Genomic DNA, 25,395 nt, shown 5'->3' on the forward strand with positions numbered 1-25,395 from the left:
AATTTCAAAGGGTCAAAGAAAAACACTAGATACTTAATGTATCTACGTGGTAAAATATAACTTAAATGGTAAAATTTAAAAAAACTAACAAGATAATCTTTTTTAACAGCATCTTCACTAGCCAAGGTTCAGATAAGATAATGCTATCTACACCTTGGCAGATTAAACAGATATATTGGTGCTTTGTCCTAGCAACATCTACTGGATTTCAAGAGTTGCCTCCCTTAGTATATGAAGCCAACTAACCAATAGCATGGTGAATTGTACATTTGTCGAAAATGGTTGGGACAATTGACCTAAAAAGGTTACTTTGTAAGTTTAACATCAAAAGTATGACTACATACCTGAGAGAAGCCATTACAGGTGTATTTGAGTGCATGGTCTTTGTGCAAAGACCAGCACTGGAAAATTACTTAATTACACTGGTCAACAGTGAAATCATTACTGACTTGAAAAGGCCCTAATCTGTAGTATTTTGGTGTGCCGAACACGAATATAACCGTGAAAAATTTGTATTGGCTCTCGTTTTGAAGATATTCATATACCTCATTTTCTATGTTTCACTGTGTAAATTTCTCCAGTAGGACTGCAGCAACATCCGGAATAATGATGTAACATTGCATAATACCATCATGCTCACATCATCCACAGTTGATTGCATCATTTTCTGATGCAACGCAATACTAATGCCATGCAGCTGCTGAAGTAAGTTGACGTCAGCCGTGTACTATACATGAGTAGGCCTATTATACTAATGCCAGGCGGCTGCTGAAGCTGACGTAAGCAGTGTACTATATAAAGCCCAATCAGATAGGTTCAGCATTTAAAATATTTTAGACGTTGTGCGAGACAGTTCAAGCTACTGTTACATAAAACTTATTATTTTATCCATTTACGTACAATAAAGAACAGTAATGCCTCGAAAGTGTGTTAATACCGCGGACAATTTTTGCTATATTTGTGGGGAAGTGACATTTGCCAACCAGAAGAAAAGTATCAATTCTCAAGTGAAGAAGGCATATCATCTTTACTTCGGATGCAAGGTTGGTGACCAAGACAAGCCTTGGGCTCCGCATATATGCTGTGCTACATGTACAACACAGCTTTCACAGTGGTTGAATTGCAAAAGGTCATCAATGCCGTTTGCAGTCCCAATGGTGTGGAGAGAGCCAAGCAACCACCTAAATGACTGTTACTTCTGCTTGGTTCCTCCTCTTTCCGGCGGAATAACGAAGCAAAAGAAGTCGAGAATAGTCTACCCAAACATTCCGTCTGCATTGAGACCAGTTCCACATGGTGAGGGACTTCCTATTCCAGAACCTCCAGCAGAATATTCTCTTGATTCATCTGACGAAGACAAATGTGAGTCGACCTGTTCTTCTCCTGGTCCATCAGCATGCAGTGATCCAGATTTTCACTGTGGTGCATCATCAACCCCACACAGAATAACACAGGAAGAACTAAATGACCTGATTCGTGATTTGGACTTATCAAAGAACAAGGCAGAATTGCTAGGATCAAGACTCCAACAATGGAATCTTCTAGAAGAAGATGTCACAATTACTGCATATCGAAAGCGCCACCAGCAATTGGAGCCTTTCTTCAGAAAGGAAAGTAATCTGATATTCTGTTCCGATATTGAGGGCCTCATGAATGCTTTAAAAATCACTCATGACCCACAAGAATGGAGACTATTTGTGGACTCTTCGAAACCGAGTCTCAAGGCTGTGCTTTTGCACAATGGAAACATTCTTCCATCTATTCCAGTAGCGTATGCTGTCCACATGAAAGAGACATACGATAACTTAAGGCAGCTACTGAATTCCATTGAGTATAACAAGTACAGCTGGCACCTCTGTGGTGATTTGAAGGTAGTTGCCCTTTTAATGGGACTGCAGCAAGGATATACAAAATACATGTGTTTCTTATGCGAGTGGGATAGCCGAGCAAGGGAAATGCACTACATGAGGAAGGAATGGACTCACAGGCAGAATGTAGCCATTGGAGAGAAGAATATCCAACACCCAGCTCTGGTTGAGGCTCAGAAAATCTTGCTACCACCCCTTCACATCAAACTAGGTTTGATGAAGAACTTCGTGAAAGCCATTGACCGGACTTTGCCAGCATTCCAATACCTGCATGAAAAATTCCCTCGACTCAGCGAAGCAAAGATTAAAGAGGGAGTTTTTGTGGGTCCTCAGATTCGAGAGCTTTTCAAAGATGACCGGTTCAACAACTTGCTGGAAGGTGACGCGAAACAAGCATGGAATGCTTTTCGCCTAGTTTCTACAAACTTCCTCGGAAATGTTAGGGCAGAAAACTATAAGGAACTAGTAGAAGACATGTTGATGAAGTATAAGAAACTTGGCTGCAATATGTCTCTAAAGATTCACTTCCTTCATTCCCATTTGGATTTCTTTCCTAGCAACTGTGGTATTGTTAGTGATGAACACGGCGAACGTTTTCATCAAGATATCGCAACAATGGAACAAAGATACCAGGGAAAATGGTCCACTATAATGCTGGCTGACTACTGCTGGACACTCCTCAGAGATGCTCCCGAAGAGCTGTACAAGAGACAGGCGAAGAAATCTAAGATGTAGTCAATGACTTGATTTTTTATAGGTAGGCTATTACAGTTGACCTTTTACTATTGGAATGCATTTCGTTATGTAAACATTAATTTCTTGCAGATTACAAAAAAACTAGAGCCAATTTTGCAATTTGACTGTCATATTCGTGTTCAGCACATAAAAATTGATAAGAATTGACTAATTTTATTTCAGTAACATGACTTTTGTAAAAATTTGTTGTCCAGTGTTATCAGTCCATTCAAGTTGTGTGCTTCACTTGTCTTGATCATGTAGGAACAGTGTTCAAATTTAAACAACTTAACTTTGATGAAAAATTGTGGCTTGCCGACACATCCAATGAAATTCATAGACCCTAAGCACAGAAATATCTGCTTGATATGCCAAGGTGTAGATAGGGTTATCACACTGGAATGGAACTTTGGCTAGCGAAGCTGGTTTAACAGGTCTGACACCATAACTATGCTGTCTGCACACATTGTCATCTTCCTTGGACATTTACATTATCATAATCATTACTTTATCAAATACTCAAGTAAATTTGTAAAAGTATTTAAATCTGAGTAACTGAAACAAGCTGCACTTTGGAATTTCAGTTCCATATATTGTTCTAATTTAATATAAGTTTTTACTCATTACACACCAGTGTTTATTAAAATAATTCCCATTTCTGCCTGAATTATTTTCTTTTCAAACTAATAATTCATTTATTCATTATCTGTATACACCACTCCCTTGATAATTCGTGTCCTGATAACTCATGAACCTGCTTATAACACGGGGTCAGGTGTGGTGAATCCCATTTTTTTTACCAGACAATACCAAAAGCTTGATCCTTGTTTGTTTAACTTAAAGAAAATCGTGATCAAAATTGGCGATTGAAACGTTGACATATATCTCTCCTTTTATGGTCTAAAACGGTTGACAGGACCTGGAAAATTTTAATGAACATTATAAAATTATCTACTTTTAATAAGAAGTCATATAATTTGTTATATTTTCTTTCCAAACGACATTCTTAGTACACCATAATTAAAGATATTCAAGGAAATTTCTATCAATGAAAATATCACTTATGCCTAATGTAGGCAGTACATTAATATTTAAATGTCAATTAAATAATTTTAATTAAGTGAAATTTGTGGTTAGTTCTATCTTTTAGTTTCTTTTAAGTGTAATCATCATAAATGCAATGTGCATTTACACTTCAAATGTGTCGATCTACCGTAACAGCTATGTCTGCGAGCATTTCTCTGAAAAACTAATTCAGTGCCGACTGTGATTTAATAACTGACTTGCAGAAGTATTTGTTGTATTGTTGCACAGACTTAAAAGCTGGCTTCCCTTGTATTACCACATTAAATACGTCTTTTGAATCAAATAAAGGAGGTGGAATAAAAGAAAATTTTACAGGCATGTAAATCCTACATACTTAAAAAAATCTAGTGGTCCCAGTCATGTCGGGTGAACTCACTTCATGGATCCATCAAAAACTGTTATAAATGTTATTGTATATGTAACATAATTAAACTAATTTAAAATAATGACTCATTTATAACTGTGATCAAAGCAAAACGAATACTTCATAAAATAAAGAGCTTGATTTCACAGATATGGACCATTGTGGGCAAATGAGTTTCAGAGAATTCCTGAACTGGCACTTAGAGATATCCTCAAGGATGATAAGAAGTTTCACTGTTACTTGCACTGATATGATGGCATCAATACTGTACTAATTGAAAAATACAAAAATTAAGTTTTGATGCAGACAGTTGTCTCATGAAATAAATGCTGCTAGTTTTTGAATAAAATGGAATAATGCTTAGTGGTGTATCAAAGGTTAGTCTAGTTCCCTCCTACAATGACTCCCTACCTGGCACTATACTATTAAATACCACTCCAGGAACCAGACTAATCAATAAAACAAAATGCAGTGACATAATAAACAGATGTTTTCGTGTTCAAGTGATGATTGTTGAAACCAGTTGGATCAATGTTAACAATCTTTCACATGTTGGACATTTTGAAAATAAATGTAATTTATACAGAATCACAAACAACTTCATTAGAAAAAGCGCATTATTAACAATTATTATCAACTTATCTAAGTGATTGTAAAATGAGGATTCAGTTATTAAACAGCCCAGTTCCCAACCCCCCTGTGATTTTCTTGATGTCTAGCGGATAGTTTAGAGGTTCCTTGATAACTCACACCCTTGCTTATAGCGTGGTCTATGTCTGTGGACCCCATTGTGGATGAGTTATCAAAAGAGAGGTGTATTTCTGAAAGTTTTTCACACAAGAAATTTAGTCCCCTTCATAATTAATTCAACCTAAAAAATACATTACATTAGTGGCCATAGTTGCCATGAGTGACTTACCACTGCAACTTATCTGACTACTACAAACCTTGAATGCACTGATTGCCAAATATTTTGTTTTAAAATGGAAAAGTATTACCATATTTGGTAAATTGGCCATTGCTAGTTCCAACAATGACTTGGAAAGATAAGCACAAAAGAAAAATAGGTTGATTGTTTTATTTTTTCTCTGATGAAAAGGTGTACCCTTGGGGTGTACAAGAGTCAAGATTTGCAAGAAATGGGGCAAAAAAACGGGAAAACCCATGATTCCATGCTCTGGAAGTCTACTACAAGTACTTGTCAAACATAATATGCTTCTTAGTATAGACAAATGAACAGTTCTATGTTTTCTATTTCTCCGGCATGATGAAATTTGATCTCATGATGTAATGCAAATATATTTTTTGGGCATCAGTCTATTATTATTACTGTATCACTTAACAAGAGGCTCAGGTGGGTATGAGATCACTCAAGTGTCTGACATTTGCCTAATAGCCAAAGGCAAGAGCAGCACTGGTCAGGAATACTTTCTGCAGAAATTTCTTTCAATGCTGATAATTTAAAATATTATGACAACTGTTTCAAAGTTTCTCAGTTTTTCCTTACCTTTATCCATATTTGAACATCTGCATCATTTATTCAGTAAGGGGCCATCCATTAGTACGTACACAAAAACTGGCAAAGCTTGACCCCTCACCCCTCCCTGTACACATACATACTTTTTCACACACACACCCCACCTGCGTACGTACACTTGATGCACACACACACAACCCTCGAATTCTAAGGAATAGTCTAGATTTAATCCACACAGAAACGATCAAGGATTAATAATATTAATGTGTTTAATAAAACAGATAGTCCACCGACGCTGAATGTCTGGCTGCATCAAAGAAATAAGCTGAGTAACTTTAAAAAGTTTGTCTAATGTCCGCTAAAATTCAAATGCCAACTGAACCCAGCTTTGAATAAACAGATGTTGTCTGATGTAACTGTAGAAAATTGAACCATGCCAAATGACTTACTGAGCATATCTATACTTAACTGGCTTTGACCAGTAAAAAGAGCTCTCAGTTGATACATCATGAAAAAATGACACAGAGTTATTTAATCTTCAAGGCTTGGTCCCACAAGCTAAAGGAACTTAGACCAACTTGGAGCTCATGTAACTAAAACATTATTGATGATATTTCAGTAAATTTTTTAAGTTAACTGATGTCTCATTTAAACAGCAAGTTTGCTTCATTGAAAACATTTTCTGATGCAAACTTAGAAAAATGGCAGAATCATGAGCTCTCTCCTTTGTCCTACCTCTATGGTAAATTTTTTTCTGCGGAGTTTGAAGGCCAAATCTAGTGTGTCTGGCATGTGACAAGTCAGAGAGTTCAGGCTGGGCAGCTGATGGATGTTGAACAAACCTGAAATGATGTAAACAGAAAAGAAGAAAAAAGTAACAAGGGTTCATGAAAATTGGATGGAGAATGCCATAATTACAAGTACTTACTTGTAAGTAACTTCAAACTGTACAGACCCAGATCTGCCACTGCTTAATGCACAGGCAGATCCAAGTCTGTGCAGACTGACTGAACTGAAAAGCAGAACAATCAAGACATAACCTTATCTGCTGTTGCATAATGTGCTGGCAGATTTAGGTTGATGCAGTTTGATTGGAGTCATAAGTAGAACAAACAACACAGACCCTGATCTGTCAGCACATAATGATATGGCAGATTTAGGTCGATGCAGTTTGATTGGAGTCTTAAGTAGAACAAAAAACACAGACTCTGATCTGCCAGCACATAATGAGATGGCAGATCTTTGTAGTTTGCAGTTAGACCTGACTTATAAGTGAGCGATAGTAAATTCAGAACAATTTAAAAAGTGTGTATTATATTTTGATAACTATAGAGGTGTGCACTCAAAATGCTGTCCCCATGTTAGACTTGCCATTCCACATAAAAATTAAATAATGATACATACAGTCTGCAATGAAAATTGACAGCATCCAACTGAAATTTTGATTAAGCAAAACTGACAAACAGCTCATATCAAACAGGTAGAACTTAGAGATTTCTCAAAAAAAAAACTATATAACTTCATCACAAAATGGCACACTACATGATGGGACTTTTTTAAAAGTTCTGATGGGGCTTTCTATTTGCTCATTGGTAATTCTACAATACTTGAAACCTATGTTTGAGACTTGAGATAGAAATATATACCATGGTATTCCTTATATAATGGATTCTTCTCCTTTTCTGATCCAGCAAAACTCTCAAGGTGAACAACTGTATCACACAATCTCTCCACCCGAACCACAAAACCCTCATCCTGTAATAATAATAATAATAATAATATATAACAATAATAATGATAACAATAATAATAGCATTAATAATAATGATAATAATAATAGGGATGATGATGATGATGAAGATGATGAAGAAGAAGAAGAAGCAGCAGCTCCAGGTCTATGTTACAATACTGTATGTTTGGTTCATAGGAGTTTGGACATTCGGATTGTTATGAAATTTTTAATCTCCTTCTGTCTGGGCTTTTACCCCAGACACAGATTAAGATTATAAATAATGATGTGAAATTATTACAATGGATATGTAGTTTTGTGAATGGTAATAATAGGTACTGGCTGCATTTTTATTCTGCACATTTTTTAAATGAAGGCTTATCTAAAATACATTTTAAAATGCAGTTTTATGGTGTAAAAACTAATATTAATTTATATAATGATTGCCTGCTACTACTGCATTAATTTCCTTTTTCTTAGACCATAGTCCAAGCTCATTTTTCCCTACTCCAATTAGTACTGGCAGGCCAAATTTGAAAAGAACATGATCCAGTCTGACTCATTAGTCATAGCCAACCAATGGAATACCATTCAATTTTGATGTAGCAATAGTTCTAACTACATGGACTTAAATTCTCATGAAAGGATGGTCCCTCACAGTAATAATCTCTATTGATCAATAAATCTGGAAATAGCTGCCACCAAAATTTCTGAGGAATCCTTAAGAAGTAGAAAGAGACTACTCTGACCACTACTTCTAAACAATATTCCTTTTGCCTGGAATATAATTGACTCAGAGATCTCATGTGAAGCTGCCCACCTTAAGCGGTTTCAGACTTCCACACAAAAAAAGCATGTGTATCAACCTGATGCCTGATGCTGTCTTGTTGTTGTTGTGGGGTTTAACGCCATTTTTCAGCACACAATAGGCTGTACATGGCAGCCAGTATTAATGGTGGAGGAAGAACCGGGAAAACCCCGGAAAGAACCACCGACCCATGAGAAGCTACTGGCAAGCTTTCTCACATACCCACATTGGCTGAATCCTAGACTCGAACTGCCACAGACAGAGGTGAGAAGGCAGTGATCCGTAACGAAGAGCGCTTTAGACCACTCGGGGCCCCTGATGCCTGATGCACACTATCAAACTGATGCCTGATGCACACTGCTACTGAACATAATGATACCTATCAGGTTGACACACTCCTGCCAATCACAAAATCCTTGAAGAACTAAGCCTTCTGGCTCCAGGTGAGCACCCCATCATGAATCGGATGTGTACAGAAAGGATTGAGGTTCAGGGATATGAACTGGGACTCCTGTCAGAAACTTGTCCAAATTTATCTAAAATCACAGGTGGCAGTGAAATCAGATCTCAGTGGGATTCAAGCTGACGAAGGGTCCTTGGGCAGTCTTCAGTTTGCTAGCAGCAGGAACTGGAGAGTGTGTAAGTATAGACTGCCTGGGGAAGTCTGCATCTGAATTCAGAGTTCCCAGGAGAGAGACATAAAAGGATACAAAGATAGAAGCAAGTCAATAAGGTCTTGGCCAGGAGAACCATTATGAGGGACATGAGTCGGTTGATTCTGTTTTGATCAACATGAACCACCCCTAGGATGGTCAAGAAATTCATACCCACATGTAAGAAGTCCTGAGAAGGGATGATATCTGACGTTTCAAGGTGCAGGATAAGACTGAGACAGGTCAGGTCTTCTGAAAAGAATCTGAGGATATTGTGATATCACTAGAGAGGGGACCTTAAGCTCTAAGAGTTTAATCAGGAAGCAAGCCCAGGCCCCAGCTAATATCCCCACTTGTGATGCCCCAGAATCGGGGGGGGGGGGGGGCAGCAGCTGAAGAGGCTAAGCTAAGAATAGATCTGATAGCTGAAGGTTTAAACAAGCAATCAAATCACAGAAGAGGGTACAGACCACCCCTTTTGCAGCCTGGCAATATCTTGTTCCCTGGAAAACTTTTGTGTAATTTCTCAGACCATCAGAGTCAAGGAGTAACAGAAAATCTGGATGAAATGATGACCCAGAAAACTTCTCCAAACTGTAAAGACTCCTTCTGTCATCAGAAGCCTTAGTAAACAAGTCTGTAAGTCTAGAGGGAAGACGATAGTTTACTGACTGCTCAAGTGAACTAGAAGTTAAAAGTTCCGCATCAGATGCGGGAGGTCACAGGTACAAACCATGGCCGAGTCATACCAAAGACTTAAAACAAATGGTACTAACAGTTGCCTCGCTAGGCACTCAGCATGAAGAGGTTAGCATTAGGACTGATCAGCCTGGTATTAGGAAAATGTGACTGGGTGGGATATCATGCTACATGTCTGCAGCATGATGCCCCAGTGCTAGACATCACAATAAACTTCCACAATGCAGACACTGTAGCGATATCACACACACAGAGTTTACTACCCTATCAAATGTCCAAATATCCTCTTCTCTAAAAGCCAGTCTATCCTATGAAGGTGTGGAACTATTGCAATTGGTTCCTCTTACAACTCAATACAACATAGCATCACCAATTAATTCTAATATTTGCAGAAACATTCAAGTCCACAGTAAAAGAAAACAGGGTCATTCTGAATTTGATTGGAGTACAATTTAATGCAAATAGCTGTCAAAATACATCACAGACAAATATTACACACAATAACAATTCAAAACAGCAGATTTAAAAATTATTCCATAATTTATTGCTATATTATATATCCTCCCAAGCTGAATAACCATTCTTATAGAGAAATCTTAAACACTAGCACTTGCTCTTGAGTTTCTATTTAAAGAAGAAAATAACATTTAATTCAAAAACCTCAGCTTTGGCACACTGATATAAAAGATAGACTATAGTATTTGCTTACAAGCCCCTGGCAGTTTGTACCCTACTTGCAGTTTTAAAAACAAAAAGCATGAAGGTTACAAAAAATGCACTAAACTTAGCCATTTCATACATAATTTTATAATTACTAACTTGATTGTCACGGGGGGTCTCTAACAAGGTCATCTTGCTCATGTTTAAAACAAGCAGGAGTCTTCAGAGTAAAGAATAAGCTCACTGCACTTTTTTACTTACTGCAAAAAGTATATTTCAGTAAAGGGGTCAGGATCCAAGGACTGCACAACACAGAAGGAACAACCTGTGTCATCTGCATTCAATATTTGCAATTTCTAGTTTAATATTTTTAAAAGAAACTGAACAAAATAAAAATGGCAAGTGTTTCGACTCTTAAGTACATAGATTCAAATGATGTAACTTCCAAACTTACAGAAACAGAATTATTTGGAGCTGATTAAATACAATGAACTACATCACTCCTGCTGTCTGATGAAATTGACTTGCCAATGCAAATATGGACACTGCATTTGGAAACTATCTCATGTCTGGTTTGAAATGCAAAACATGACCATTTAGACCCCCTGGCAATAATCAGGTTAAAATTATAAAGTGACAAAGCTTTGTGCATTTTTTAAAATATAATTAAGGCTTTTCATTTTTAAAATCAGTATGGGATACAAAAACTGTATCAATACCTTCAAGAAAAATTAAACAAGTTGAGGTCAGAATAATTCTATTATTTATTCCTGTGGGCAAAAACTGAAGTATCCCAATATTTTATGATAGCTGCTTCTATTTTTTTAACATGAGCATTATGTGTAAATCAAGGATGTTCACATATTGATACACAAACATATTAAATTCACAGAAAAGTAATGTTTTCATAGTTAACCTGCATAGCCAAACATTACTAAAATTCCACATGGCATTTATGTTTGATACACTGATCAATTTTGATTACAACTGTCATTGAAAGAACTATAAACAGTTGGTAACTATTCTGAAAAGTATGGAATTTTGCATCTGGAGTTTAATTTTGAGGTCTGTAGCCAACACCATCATAATATATGCTGTGATAGCAGCATAAAAAGATACTCTGATTGTGAAAGGAAGCCCTGCCCCCCCCCCGCAAAGTTTCTGAAACATTTTGCTGAAAAAAATCTCCTCTTTCCCTAAATTTAGAGACATCAAAAAAGATAATTACCTTTTGCTGTCTGAAAACATAGGATAAAGACTGTAAGCATATAAAATGCTGACCAATGAACAGTACCATGATTTACAACATGGTCTTCAACAGCTAACGCAAAATGTTTACTCTCGATGTTCCTGCCATTGCTGCTAGAAAAAGTGTCATAAGTTAATAGAGGCAACTTCTGAACCAAAGTGAAAGGTTTTGATAATTACTGACACAGAACAAATGTGTTGGCATGGTAATTACACAAACAGCAAAGGCACTTCTCATCAGGACCCGAAGAGCCAGCAGGAACCTGGAGAGGGAATGGTCATAGTTGCCATTCTGATTCAGTCCCCCATTCTCTCCCCATATTGGGGATCCCAGAGAATGAATAGCTGAAAAAAAAGATGTCAACCATTTCATCACTTATGAATATTTTCATCAGTTACCATTTATTAGCAAAACTGAATGCTGTTCTACAGCTCTGCTTTTGTAGTGTTCATCTAATAATGGAATATCAATGCATTCAGAATTCACAATTTTCCAGAATTTAAGGACAGATCCTGAAAAAATGTACTATGAGCAAATGCAGAATTAACAAAGAACAGTTCTGGCCGAATGTTGGATAGGAAATGCTTAGGGATCTACGACAAATAATGAACAATAAACTATACAAGTGGACCAAAAACTCCACAATCATTCTACTATAAAATATAATTTAAAATACAGTCTTTCCTTATTACTTTCGAATCAGATGCATGTAAATATTGGGGTGGTTTTGAGTATCCATTAAACTGCAACTGCTGAAAGTCTTTTTGAACTATATCCAATACAGATTCCATGGTTGCCATTGAACACTTTCTAACATTTGACATTTTTGTTGATTATGTCAATGGCTATATACTGAAGTAAAATTTTAATTTAAATAAAATGTAACAACCTCAATTTAAAGATAATGTAGTAAATTGTTTTTCCTGCATCAAAAGTATTGAAAAACTTTGACATGAAATATTTCAATTATGATGTGATCTTTCTCATCAGCTGCAAACAAATTAATAATTACATGGAATTATGATTCTTTCCAAATTAATTCCTTTGTGTAGATCTGCCAGTGTTAAAACCACTAATTTTTGGAGAAAAATAAGTTTCTTCTATAATACTAACAAACTCATAACACCTTTGGAGTACAACCTTGCAAATCCAGCCTTCTAAACTTAAATTTTAGCTATAATAAGCTAGCCCACATAGGTGAGTCAAAGACAATGATCATGCCGAATTATGTCCATATTTCAGCTAATTGCTTGATAAATATTACTGAAGAAACTTAATTCATTTCCAAAATTGTTTTTTGCTTCAAATTTTACCAATGATAATATCAAAATGAATAAGAATGGATGGAGTTACATTTCCTTACCCCACACAAGGCCCTTTTCCAGTATGGACCTAAGGCAGTTTCAAATCCTGAGATATATATACACTTAAGTAGTAAATCCATATACATGTATGCAGCTGCTTTGGACCCCCCCCAAGTAAAATCCATTAGATTCACAGATCTGCACCAATGATAAGCTTCCAAATGACCTTAAAGATAGTCTATTGTGTTGCTGCTACAAGTCCCAACAGGTCAAAGTGAGCCTTTGGGATAAAAGATCTTGGAGGTATGCTAGAGAAAGTTGTGCTGGATTGCTATGCTCAAACATCTGCTTTATAAGCCAAAATAATTTCATTAGATCATATGTTAGTCACATGTATGAAGTGCAGATCATATTCAGGATGATAAATCCTCAGCTGAGACACTGACATTTTCAAAGGTGTAGATAGACAATATCTCATTCAATACACCACCTAGATTCGTTCAGGTACTGCTTCAAAGGTCTTATCGGGTCCAGTATATAGCCCTGAGATCAAGAGTTCAAATGAAAATAGAAGATATTTGCTTGAAATTAGATAAATTTCATCAAGTGGGTGAAAATAATAGGTAAAGTTAAACATACCAAGTAATGTTCGATTTTTTATGCTCAATAATATATAAATACCTTGCAAACTTTTCCCCCCATTATTGTTTTCTCAGCATTCAGAAATTTATCTACACCTGGGTTTATGTACTGATCTGAATGACAGATAGCATACCAATCCTAAGAATGTTTCTCTTTTCCTGCTGGTCAGCTGTACCAAACCCATCGCTGTCAATCTTCTCCTGAATTGTCTTTAGTAATTGGAGGTAGTAGGGGTTCATAGGACATTCACTGCATAACAAAGATTAGAAATAAATCACAGTAATGGGGAAAACTAATCATATTCACAAAAGGAACAACACATTTATACAAGTGAAAACATGTAAATTACAGTAGGCCATGCAAACCAATGAAGGTTGGAAAAAGCAACTTTTTCCCTGTAAAATATGTTTCTTCATATATACTTAGTCGATCATACTACCTTAGGTGATCTATCACTACTTCGCGAACCCGGCCCTCCTAAGCTAAAACTTTGTAGTTAAAAAGTTAAATGTTAAATGTCCATTAAGGTGGCAATTAGATCATGATGTCCCTTTGATACTGGGATTGGCACTGAATCTCATGAATGCTTCAGTTACTACTGGAGTGGAAGGCATGCTTTCTATATCGATGTAACTGCGGGGAGGGTGTACATTTATTATGATCAGGTAAGTATTATTAAAGAAACATGTTTTGCTAAAAAAAATTGGTTCCTTCTTCAAATTCCTCACTTAAGCATAATACCTTAGGAGAGAAAGTGGAGGGAGATACATCCCCTTACCCCGGACAGACCATCTCTGGTTCCCTAAAGTATACAATACAGATTTGAGATAATCCAAGTGGAAATTAGACTCCAAATGTTGGGGAGCAGATTTAAAAGGGAAACATTTTCCTTCATGTAAATCCAGCAGAAGTCAAGAAGCTGCATCCTTATAAAACTGTTAAACAACCCAGGAAGGTAATCTTTGCACTACAGCTATAGGTTCCGATAGATCAAGTTGAACCTTTTAGGATTTATGATCTCTGAGATAAAAACAAGAGAAGTGTACTCAGATCTCCATCATACGGCATGTGTAATAACAGTAACATAATGGTTATTCTCATATGCAATTTTTGTGGTGACTGTCGAAACTCTGTGAGCCAAGATATGAATCAAATTCATTGGTGTGGGGTTATTTCCAATATGTGGAATGAATAACCCACTTTATACAGGATGAAAGTGTGTGTTGATGTGTCATCCTTTCCCTCTCAGGGCAAGACAGGCATGACCTCCCTCAATACAACGGCTCAGTCTTCCCTAAGTACTGCTTCAGAGTTTGCACTCAGTCCTGTAGATGACCTTGATATGAAATGTCCAGAGCAGACCAAAGTCTGATTACCCCAGCATCCTGTTCTGGGCAATGAAAGCCAAGGCCATCATGTGTAATACTGACCCAGTTGTCGGAACTGCATGTAGACATGTCCATCAATAGAACATGTATTCACCGATTCTGCCTGCTGTTCATCAGTTTAAGTGAGGAGTAAGAAGTTATATGAGAGGTGAACCAATGAAGCTCTTGAAAGTGATTCAGATGGTGTCTTGTTCAGACATGTTAATACTCTTGATAAAATTAATTTGGGTAAAGATCCAACATCATTGGATATGTGTAATCCCAATGGACAGAAGATCGGATGGGTCTTTGTTTCATCCAATATCCTCTCCAACATGATAACACAGTGATCATGGACTGGTAGCTTTTATTTGTGATTTGGACTAACTGCTTCTTGTCCAAAAGCCACTGAAGGCTGATACTGAGGCATGGATACCTGCAATGGTATAAAGCATTCTTGTGTGCAACACAGAGAATATATTTCATTGCCTTCGTATCCATTTAAGGTGGATGGGCCATCTCACATGAGAAATTTCTCAACCACTTGTTGCGAGAACTGCTCTTGATGAATATTTTAATAAAATCCCAATGTGCAGGTTCAGGAACTCTGGTTTGAGATGAAATGCATGCTGTTCATAGTTTGATGAAGTTGATGCATGATTTCCCATTGAGTGGAGTAATCAGGATGAGGAGGAACTCTGATTCTTTTGGTTCTGTATCACTTTTGAACCTGATGTGTTGAAGAAAAAGCAAATACCTTTGGCCTTTCCATTCTATAGAAAGATCATCAATTATCCAGGTCGTTGGATCCAGGACTGGTGAGACAAATTTTGTAATTCTGGCATTCCACCATGTCATCAATAGATTCATCATAGGTCAATCCCTCTGGCACCAATTGTGTGAAGACCTAGGGATGAAGAGACCTTCTGTTTGTGTAAGTTGGTTCTTGAGGGAAAATACATTAGTCAGCCAAAGATATGTTGAACTTGGGCACGGATTAGTCACTGAAGACACCACCTTAGAAAATCCCAAACAAGAATACAAAAGTCGGGGACTTGATATCTGTCTTGACAGTTGAGGTAAGTCACCACAGTGAAATTGTCATACAGAATGAGAAGTCCATTCCCATGTAGCTTCTCCAGCCACCAAAGAAAAGCCTTCAGAATGGTTTTCATCTCGAGAAAGTTGATAATAATGATCCTGAGGGGGCCACACTCCACAAGGATACAAGACTTTACCCCACCCCACCATACCTCACAAATCCATATAGATTGTGATTGTCAGAGGTATCCCCGATGTGAGTCTTTTGAGGTTTCCTTACCGTCTAGTTGTTAACTCATCTTGTGCAAATTGTGAAAGTTGATCCAAAGTTCACAGGTTCAGCCTCCATTTGTACCACAAAATCATTGCAAATGGAACCCAAGAAGGCAACCTAGGACTAAGATGTCCAATGCCAGAATGAGCAAAATCCAGCAGGCGAAGGAATTCTCTTGCAAACGGGTTGTTCCATAAAGGCAAGAAATCCACCAATGTACTAATTCAATTCTCGTTCCAGAATGTTAAGGAGGGTAGCAAGTGATATCATCCATGCTCCAAGACATAACTAGCCTGCTGTTTTGTAGCCTTTTGGTTTTGTAGGCAAATCACTAGACTACTAGAGGCCATGTGACATGAAGCCATGCCTTGGACTACTGGAGGCCATGTGACATGAAGTCATGCCTCTTGCAAGTGCACAATGATTCTTGCATTCCATCATGAACCCAAGAACATTATAGACGTGACTGAATCTGCTTAGGTTGACAACAAAAGGCAGAGTGTTGTATTTGTAGCTGAAGGCACACTGGGCAAAGGAGGAAGTGCACTGAACATAATACAGAGTCCCACAGTAATCTCTTGTCGGCTCCATGCGTCACCATGGCAAATCTTCCCAATTCAGCAGCAAAAGACTGAAGCCATCCACCTAGCCATCTTTGATAAGAGGGGCAAAAAAGTTATGTCATTTGAGATAGTGAAGGTCTTGTGGAGTGAAATGCTGTCAAAAATGATCAACCTCCCTTTGCCTCTTTTTAAATTTTAGTATGGGAGAACTGTGGTTTTCAACAGTTGTAAATTCAGTAAGACTGCTTCCCAGTGGACTGTGGTCAAAAACTTCCCTGCAACCTTCTGCTAATTGCCATGCAAAGCTCTCTACTGTAGCTGAGACTGAGGGATGGAAAAAATGTATCCTTGGTAGCTTGTTTTATATTTTGTCAACCTCACCATAACTGAGATTAGATCATTAAGGTTGAGAGTGTAGCTTGGCCAATGAGGGTCTTTACGAAAGGTGCAGATAGAGAGTATTGCATCTTGTTCCACCAGATTTAAGTTCATAGTTGCTATTATGCCCATGACCATAGTATGTTGGTCCTCTATGTGGGCCATTCTATAAACAGGACGTGTGGGGTGGGAGAAGATAAGCTGTTTTCTGCCTACTGAAAGAACACCATAGATAATGGATGCAACATTGATTCTATAGTCATAACATTATGATATGGTATCCAAATAAAAAATTGGCGTATAGGATTTGTAAAACTGCTAACAACAATTTGAGGGAAGGCATCTGTGAGAAAAAGCATCTTTAGGCGCTTGGGACTTGTAACTAATAATGTAGGCAGCCCAAAATGTCAGTAACTTTGTGAAATTGTGTTAGTAATTGAAAGTAGATTTTTTTAAAGTCAGTGATCACCTGATGTTAGAACTGTAGACCAGGCAGGTGTTATATAGAAAATAGGAGAACAGAACTCTTATGGAAGTGGGCAAAAAACTACTTTAGTCTAAGCCAGTAAGGCAGAGGTTTCACACTGTATAGTAAGATCTAATAGCAATGAGCCATTTTTTGTTGTTTTTGGATTATGGTAGTGAAGCTGATATCTCTTGTGCTACCTGCACAGTAGTTGGAAAAGAGCGTCAAGAATGGTGACTCACTAAGCTTGCTGCACACCATGAGTTAGATCCTGTTACCTCCATGGTGTCACTAAGTAGAGGCTCCCTTTTGGGTGGTTAAGACATGAGGATCAGTGAAGAGACATCTCTTGGAAACTGAGACACCAACGTGGACATCGTATGATGTAGGCATCTAGAGGTAATATATGGCTTAGACTGATCCATGAGAGTGCCTGTACAAACTGGACATTGTCCACAGGAAGTACCTAGCAGCACTATGTGGGTTAGACTGATCCATAAGTTTATACTGCTGTATAACTGGGTTAATGAACTGGGTTCTTGGGTATTGAGGCACCAAGCTGGACATCATAAGCAGGAAGTGACTATATGAGTCATGGAACTAGACAACTTTGTTTTCTGGTGGCTGATACTGTATGATCAATTGTGGTCATAGTTTTATGGCCAAGTCTGGTCATGAAGGAACATGGCCATCTTGGCTGGCTTAACAAGGTTCATACACCTTTGTTATGACAAAATTCAAAGACTTTTTCAAGGACCTTATCCAATTTGTTTTAGGACCCCGATGCCCAGTGCACTTTAGGTATATTTATCAATGGCCATTTAAAGGATTAGTGAGAATGTTGTAATTTCCTGTCAAGAGGCTTCCTAATATTTCTGCAATAGCCTTGAGACTTTATAATAGAGAATTTAAAAAAAACAAATCTTAGGAGAATATCACCACTTTATTTCTAAGAAAAACAAACAAATTCATATCTTTATATGAATAACAAGAAATACAAACTCATAGACTACATAGCAAATAAGGTACAATAGGTTCAACAGTTCTTTAAATTCTTCACTCCAACATAACTACAACTACTGGAGATCAGAGTCTGCTTGTATGACAGCCACAAATCGTCATATGAAGAACAAAATACAATGGAAGGATAAAAAGTAGACAAAATAGAATAGTCACAATCTTTTCTTTAAATTCTACACTCAGGTATATAATTTGCACACATGACCACACTACAACCACTGACTTTTTAAGTACTAAGTTCTTTAACATGGTCAGCAATTTCCTTTTTGACAGTTTCCATTCTTGTGCAGTTTCTCATTCTTGAATGCACTGGCTTGTGTAACAAAGAAGATTTTTCTGGTAGATTCAGCCTTTTCATATAATTTGTCTGATGTTTTCTCGAGATGCTAGATGCTTTCCTAAATCCTTTGCTTCTTTTTCTTCAACTCCTCCAGAGTTCCAAGGGTCTGTTTTCTTTTAGCTGTCTGTGTAGCTGATTTGGCCTTCAAAATGCTTATCCTCAAGGTTCTGTATGTATCTTTGCCTAACCAACTTACAGGACATCAGAAGTTCCTTTGAAATTTGTACATTTGCCTGGCCTCCTACTCTAATGACGTGGTCACAGATAATTCTCTGGGCGATCAGGTTTTTTTCCCTTCATGTTCTCTACCTCTATCTCCTTGCTGATGTTAAAATCTCTTTCTACAGTGGCCTGACCATGTGATAGCACAATAAAGGTCTGCAGAACTGGCTTGAGGTCACCGGATGCATAATCACTTCCTTCAACTGAACTCATGAAAAGTTCATCCACAAGGTCCTCCAATGGACAGAATGCCAACAACCTTTCTGATGGGATGCAGTCCAGCAGCATTTGAAACTGGTGAAGGACAGTATCACACAAAAGTCCTCTATTAGCCTTTGGCAGCTGACCAGGTATGAAAAAAGTCTATGGAACGTTTCCCTGCGCTTTGTCTTGTCTGATGCCATCAATGCAGGAGAAAGGCAAGACAAGTTCCTCACAGTCAAACAGGAGACTGGACTTTTCTCCAGGATGGTTTTGACAACTTCTATGAGACACACCTTACACTCCATCTTGAACTCCATCTTCTATCTCTCACTTGGCTTCAGTCCTGCTGTGCCCTCCTTCAGTTCTTCTGTGGCATACCATATGTCCACCTGATTGTAGTCCACTTGGTGGGAGGTGTCTGTGATGTTAATCTTTACCATTATTTTATCTGAGCAATCAAGGACACTTTTCATTATGAAGTTGCTCATTAGTCCTCTCAACATCTGGCACACTGCCTGTGTGACAAATGGTAGCATAGGATGATCGGTCTGGAACTGGGCAAGAAAGGGCTGCAGTTGCATGGCAATGCACTGGAAGAAATAGAGCTTGGTCAAAAAGCATGGGTCCTTCACTATGGTGTCATATGACCTTTTGTCAGGTCTTGTCACTGTTGTTGTCACTGCCTCCACATACTTGACTATGTTTGGAAAGATCTTCATTGCCCTCTCACAAACTGGAACATTATCTAGCAACGATGGGCAACAAATTTCAGGAGTCTCTGTCCAGCTTCGCTTGGGTAACTAGAAAGAGATGGTAGGCTGATGATGAGATGAAACTGGATACCTTCCAGCCTGCTGCTGACATTCCTCTTTTAAAACTGTTGTAGACTAGATGGAGGCCACATGATCCAATGTTAATGAGCCTGGTTCCATAATCCCGCTGTAGTTGAGCACCAAGATCTTCATGTAGCTTCCAATTCATGCTAAGGCCATCCATGCCAATTAGAACCATGTCATGGAGTACTAAGCCCACACCGAAAATAGCATCCATCATGGCCTGCATGAGGTCAGTGGCCTTTTCATGTCCTAAAAATTGGCTTGTGATATACCTGGTCTGTATGTTGTCTGTTTCTACGTGCCAGAACCTCATGTGAAGATCCAGTTGCTCTTGCTGCAACTTGTGGCTTAAGCCTTTCGCCAAACAGCGGCACCAATGGTCCTTTGATTGTTGACTTGAACCATCATTTTAAAAATGTTATACAACACCAAACACAATGAAATATGCAACCTTCTTGTCATGGCACACATACTTTTGGGCAATAAGACCATCAGAAAATTTTTTCCAGAAGAGATCTGGTGCATCATGTACTGAATTGTAGGAGTAGTGGCTAGTTATAATCTTGATTGCCCATAAAATTTTGGCAATGACGGCAACATATACAGCAACATATGACCTGGTTGACCTGAATTCAGTTTGTCTTGGGTTGTCAGGTGCAGATAAAGCAGTTGCTATTTCATTAAGCTTGGTTCCTTCTGCATTTCCTTGTGTGTTTCCGACTTAGCTGGTGTGGTGGATGGGGCTGTGAAGCCAGCTCCCTGAAAGAAGAACTGTAGACTAAGGCTTTGTGCTTTTCACCTTTCATGTGGGACTTGACAGCACTCTCCCCCATTTTTCCGACATCAATTATTTTCTGACACTTTGTACATAGAGCCTTGTGTTGGTCACCTTTGGAAGGCTGCAACCTGGTGAAAATTTTTTGGAGTACTTACTGTAACTGATGTTGGTAGATACAGAATAAACTTATTATTTCTGCTGTTGGTTATATTTGATCTCACTTTCTAAAAGAGTTTGATTTAGACTTGTAACTGTGTGTGAAATATTTTTGTTCATTTGTACCTTCTTGACAATAATTATATGTAAAATTCTAGGTCAGTATATTAGATTTTTTTCCACTGTGATGGCCTGATCAGCCCCCTGAGAACTAATAGTGATGAGCCAGTAAAATAAATTATGGACCACTAATAACAGAAATTAGCAGCAGCTGCTTACTCAAAATTGATGGGAAATTTTTCAGTTTCATGTAAAACTGGCCTGGTCTGTTGTCAATCTAGGACACTGCTATGTGACTAATAATACCCAATAAATCAGATGAAATGATTAAATGCACAAGGCTTACAAATAAAAATAAACAGGATGGAAATTTTACTGAGATTCGGAGTTGATAGCCCTGTTATCTGGTAAAGGCAAATTTGTAGAATGTTTCAATATGGAGGTATAATACACAATTATTTCCCTTTCAAGTATATGGGAAATTAATTACCAGGTCTTATATTCTTGTGTTTGACACCAACTGGGGTTGAACATACATTTCCCACACATTTTGCTTCAAGTAAAATGGGTAAGCTCTTGTAGAAAAATACCCAGATAAATCTTCTGTATTCTCAATGCCACATACATGTGTTTTTCTTTTGGTGGGTGTGTGAATACAGCCTCCTGAATATTCAGTAGTGATCAGAGTTTACACATATTTTCGAACCCCACCTTCTCTCTCTGACACATTTCACAAAAACAGATCGGCATACCTCATATATAGCAATTTGCATAATTTATGCATACCTGAAGTTGTTCGTGGCACAAAATCGATTTCTGGAATAACTTAAATGCATGATATGATGATTCACATGGCATCTTAAAATTGTCTGCCACAAAAGTATGCCACATGTCACAGCGTCTAATTTTGTATATCTACTATTGTGGGATCACTCATAAGAAATTCTACAGATGTAAGTACATTGTGCACAAAGCAGCATCTCTGTTAACAGGCATATGGCCATAATTTTTGCCAAAGTTTGGTTGCAATGCTGAAAAAGTCCATAATAGACTTCAGTAAACTTCTGAATTTTAGATCGTACAACAAAATCAGAAGCTTGGACAAATAGTAAGAACAAATTATTACCATTTTTGTGTATATTTTTCATTATCTTTTGTTTTGAGAGTTTGAACAGCTGATTCATCATGATTTAAAAGTACAAAATTGTACCCCGGCAGCAGAAAATAAATCGATGAAGAAGAATGATTGTTGGAAAAGATTCGTGCACTTTTTAATGCTCTCTATAATCAGGTCCATGCACAATTATAAATATCTAACTGGTCACTCGCTGTAAACCACCCAAGAGCAAAGTTTTATTTTGATTACATGACATAATGGTACGAAAAGAAACTTTCGTACATTCGTTTGTCGATTAATTTTATATTTTTCATAAACCGAGACTTATTCTTCAGTACTTTTCAAGGTAAAAATGATTTTCAAGTAATTTTCAATGATGAATCGAAATTCAAGTACTTTTCAAGGTACGATGCAAACCCTGCATGACAATGTCCAGTTCTTGAGGTTGGGACAGGGTACAGGATATTGATCCTGTAGGAGAGGCCCAATGACATTCTATATAGGTAAAATCAGTAAAGCGTCATGTATATAACTATGAAGTGGATGCAAAGACAATATAATATAGAAAACTTACCTTTATGTATCCAGTTTTCTAAATCTAACAATATGCCTGCACTTATTAATATAGTTACAGCAATGTGAGCAGATGCCATCGCGACCTGTGCAGATATTTACCAAAGGCACCTAAGTGTGTGAAGAAAGCTAAATAATAATACTGAAACATTGATTAATGAAAGAACTGAGAAGTTTGAATTTTAGAAATGGAGTATAATTTCCTCCAAAGATGAAACTACTCCAACTTGTTTTGAGGTAGAAAACTTCCATACTATTTGAATGGAATTTGAAAAGATGCTAAATGGCATCAGTGGAAGTAGTAACTGTCAATTTCACAGGAATCTGCACCAATCCCAATATCAAGGGAAAATCACTCTAACTGCCACCCAGAAGGGCAGATAACTTTTAGCTTTTCAGCTAAAAAGTTTTAATCTGGAAGGTCTGGATTTGCGAGACAGTAGTAGTTGTTCTCATAAGGCATTATGATCAGGCAACATATTTAAGAAGACACAATACATAATATAAACTTTCAACAGTGCCCTAGAAAACTGTTATAGTATTCACCTACCCCCAACACCATCTGTACCCCCCTTCCATTGTTTAAAATAAAAGCATCAATTTTAAAACAGTGTAAAAAACGTATTCATTTAATTCATTAATTTATAATATCTAACTTGATTGTTGCCAGGGTATAAATAACATTCACTTTAAACAAGTTTCAAACCAAACAGAAGTTGACAGTGCAAACAACCAGCATGCTCACTGTTGTTTTTGCCATTTCCTGGAAAAGTCTATTTTCAATGAAGGGTGAGACCCATTGACTACAAATATACATACGGTAAGATCTGTGTTACCTGCATCCATTATTTGCAATCTCTAGTTTTAACATTTTTAATTTTTAAAAATTGAAGAAAAAAAGAAAGACCATTTAACTCTTATTTACACTAGTTCAAAAAGTTGTAACTCCAAAAGTTAAAGAAATTTACAGAATTATCCTGGGTTTTTTTAAGACAATATATTTCATCACACTTGATGCTTAAAAGAACAGACTCTACTATACAATAAGGAAGCAGTGTTAATAAAGAAACTCCCTCCTGGTTAGAAATGTGATCAAGATTTGAGTGTTACAGACTCCCCAGTTGATAATCTAACTAATAAATTGATGAATGAAATTAGTTTTGTGTCATGATGCTTTTCATTTTTAAAATGAGTAAAGTGATACAAAATGAGTAAGGTGATACAAACTGGCTGGGTTTGGGCTTGTTGGCAAATACTATAGTACAAGAAGTTTGCTTTAAATGCTATTTACTTTTATTTTCTGGTTGCTTAGTCACAATAAATTCAAGTGAAGTAAAATTAACAAAATATTTAGCTTGTTCCAAGCTACAGTCAATTGATTATCCAGCCAGGATCATGATACAACTTTTTAGGGAAAGAAAATACCTGATGTCAGTCTCAGTCAATTCACTCTGACCAACAAGAAGAGTGCTTATTGATGATATAACCTCCAGCTCCATGGACTTGGTCAGATCATAGTAATGGCCAAACTTTGTACCTATTGGGCTTGACTGAAAGAGCAAAAAGAAACTTGGACATATTTACCATTACAAAATACAGTGGAATCTTATTGCTTGAAGATGACTGGCTTCAATACCTAAAATGACTTGAATGTAAGACCTAGCGTATGTATATGAGGCCATGACCTGAAAAGTCATCCCTTTGGGCATAACATTAATATTTCTTTAGATTGGTGAATTTCTTAAATATTAATGGGACACAATGATTTAAATGCAAGATGCAACAACATAAGTATGTTAGGAATTCCTTTGTATTATTCAATTTCTAAAATGAAATCAAATTGTCCACAGTGAGCGACCTTTAGATGGGGGGGGGGGGTAGGCCTAGAATTTAACATAAATGTCCTTGTAGCCAAAAGGACAGGCAGATTGAGCAATTTACTAGTTTTGCTGATCTTCACTAATCCTTCCCAAAAAATGAAAATGAAACTTTGTTAGCCATTGGACTACTGAAATTATAAAAATAACTAATTTAGTGGGAAACTTACAAGCCTTGGGCTAGCTGACTACTATGAATTTTTTACCTGTGTGTGTGTGCATATTATATATATATATATATATATATATATATATATATATATATATATATATATATAGGTAACTTGTTTTCACTATGTAGTACTTGTAAATCTGTCATATCTGTGTTAATACTAAGAATGTTCTGCTACATGTTAAGCCTTACTGAGCAAACTACATTGTATCCTTCTAACTTATCTGTTAGGTCCCATCCTGTTTAAGCTATTAAAATTCTATTGCAATTTTATTACGTTTGTATGAACATTTAAAAAATGTGATTGGCCCTACACAGTATTAAAGCAAAAAGATAAAATGCTCATCAGTATCTACCTAAGGTAGGCTTTAAACAAATGGTCCTATTTAAATCTGCTGATGATTTAAATCTTTTATTCCATTATTTGTGGCAATAATGGAACCACAAAAACTGCACCTTGAAGATAAAAAAAATTCAGCTTCTCAACAACCCCACCCCACCTTCCACCCCTATTTCCAGCTCACATTGCACCGTCACATATTAAAATGATACAAAAATTATTCCCCTTTTCATATCAAAACTGAAAAATCAAAAGTATTTGTTCAGGAAATTTGTTTTCAAGGTAAAAAGTATTGTAAAAATTAAATTCACTATGACATTTAGTATTATTGTTGTGC

At 37.1% G+C, this 25,395-nt stretch overlaps 1 protein-coding gene across 1 annotated transcript in view; it reads right to left on the reverse strand.

The window, feature by feature from the left end:
- LOC149787697 (elongator complex protein 4-like) overlaps positions 1 to 25,395 on the reverse strand; it is a 45,640-nt gene that overhangs the window by 5,515 nt on the left and 14,730 nt on the right. The window contains exons 5-9 of the mRNA XM_089973888.1: positions 24,095 to 24,219; positions 13,408 to 13,523; positions 11,512 to 11,672; positions 7,177 to 7,285; positions 6,266 to 6,372 (exon numbers count right to left, since the gene is read on the reverse strand). Coding sequence (XP_089830014.1) covers positions 6,266 to 6,372; positions 7,177 to 7,285; positions 11,512 to 11,672; positions 13,408 to 13,523; positions 24,095 to 24,219 — 618 coding nt within the window. The remainder of the gene's footprint in view (positions 1 to 6,265; positions 6,373 to 7,176; positions 7,286 to 11,511; positions 11,673 to 13,407; positions 13,524 to 24,094; positions 24,220 to 25,395) is intronic.

The sequence above is a fragment of the Sinohyriopsis cumingii genome, chromosome 11 (genome assembly GCF_028554795.1).
Source record: "Sinohyriopsis cumingii isolate HCF-2022 chromosome 11, ASM2855479v2, whole genome shotgun sequence".
Taxonomy (NCBI): Eukaryota; Metazoa; Mollusca; class Bivalvia; order Unionida; family Unionidae; genus Sinohyriopsis; species Sinohyriopsis cumingii.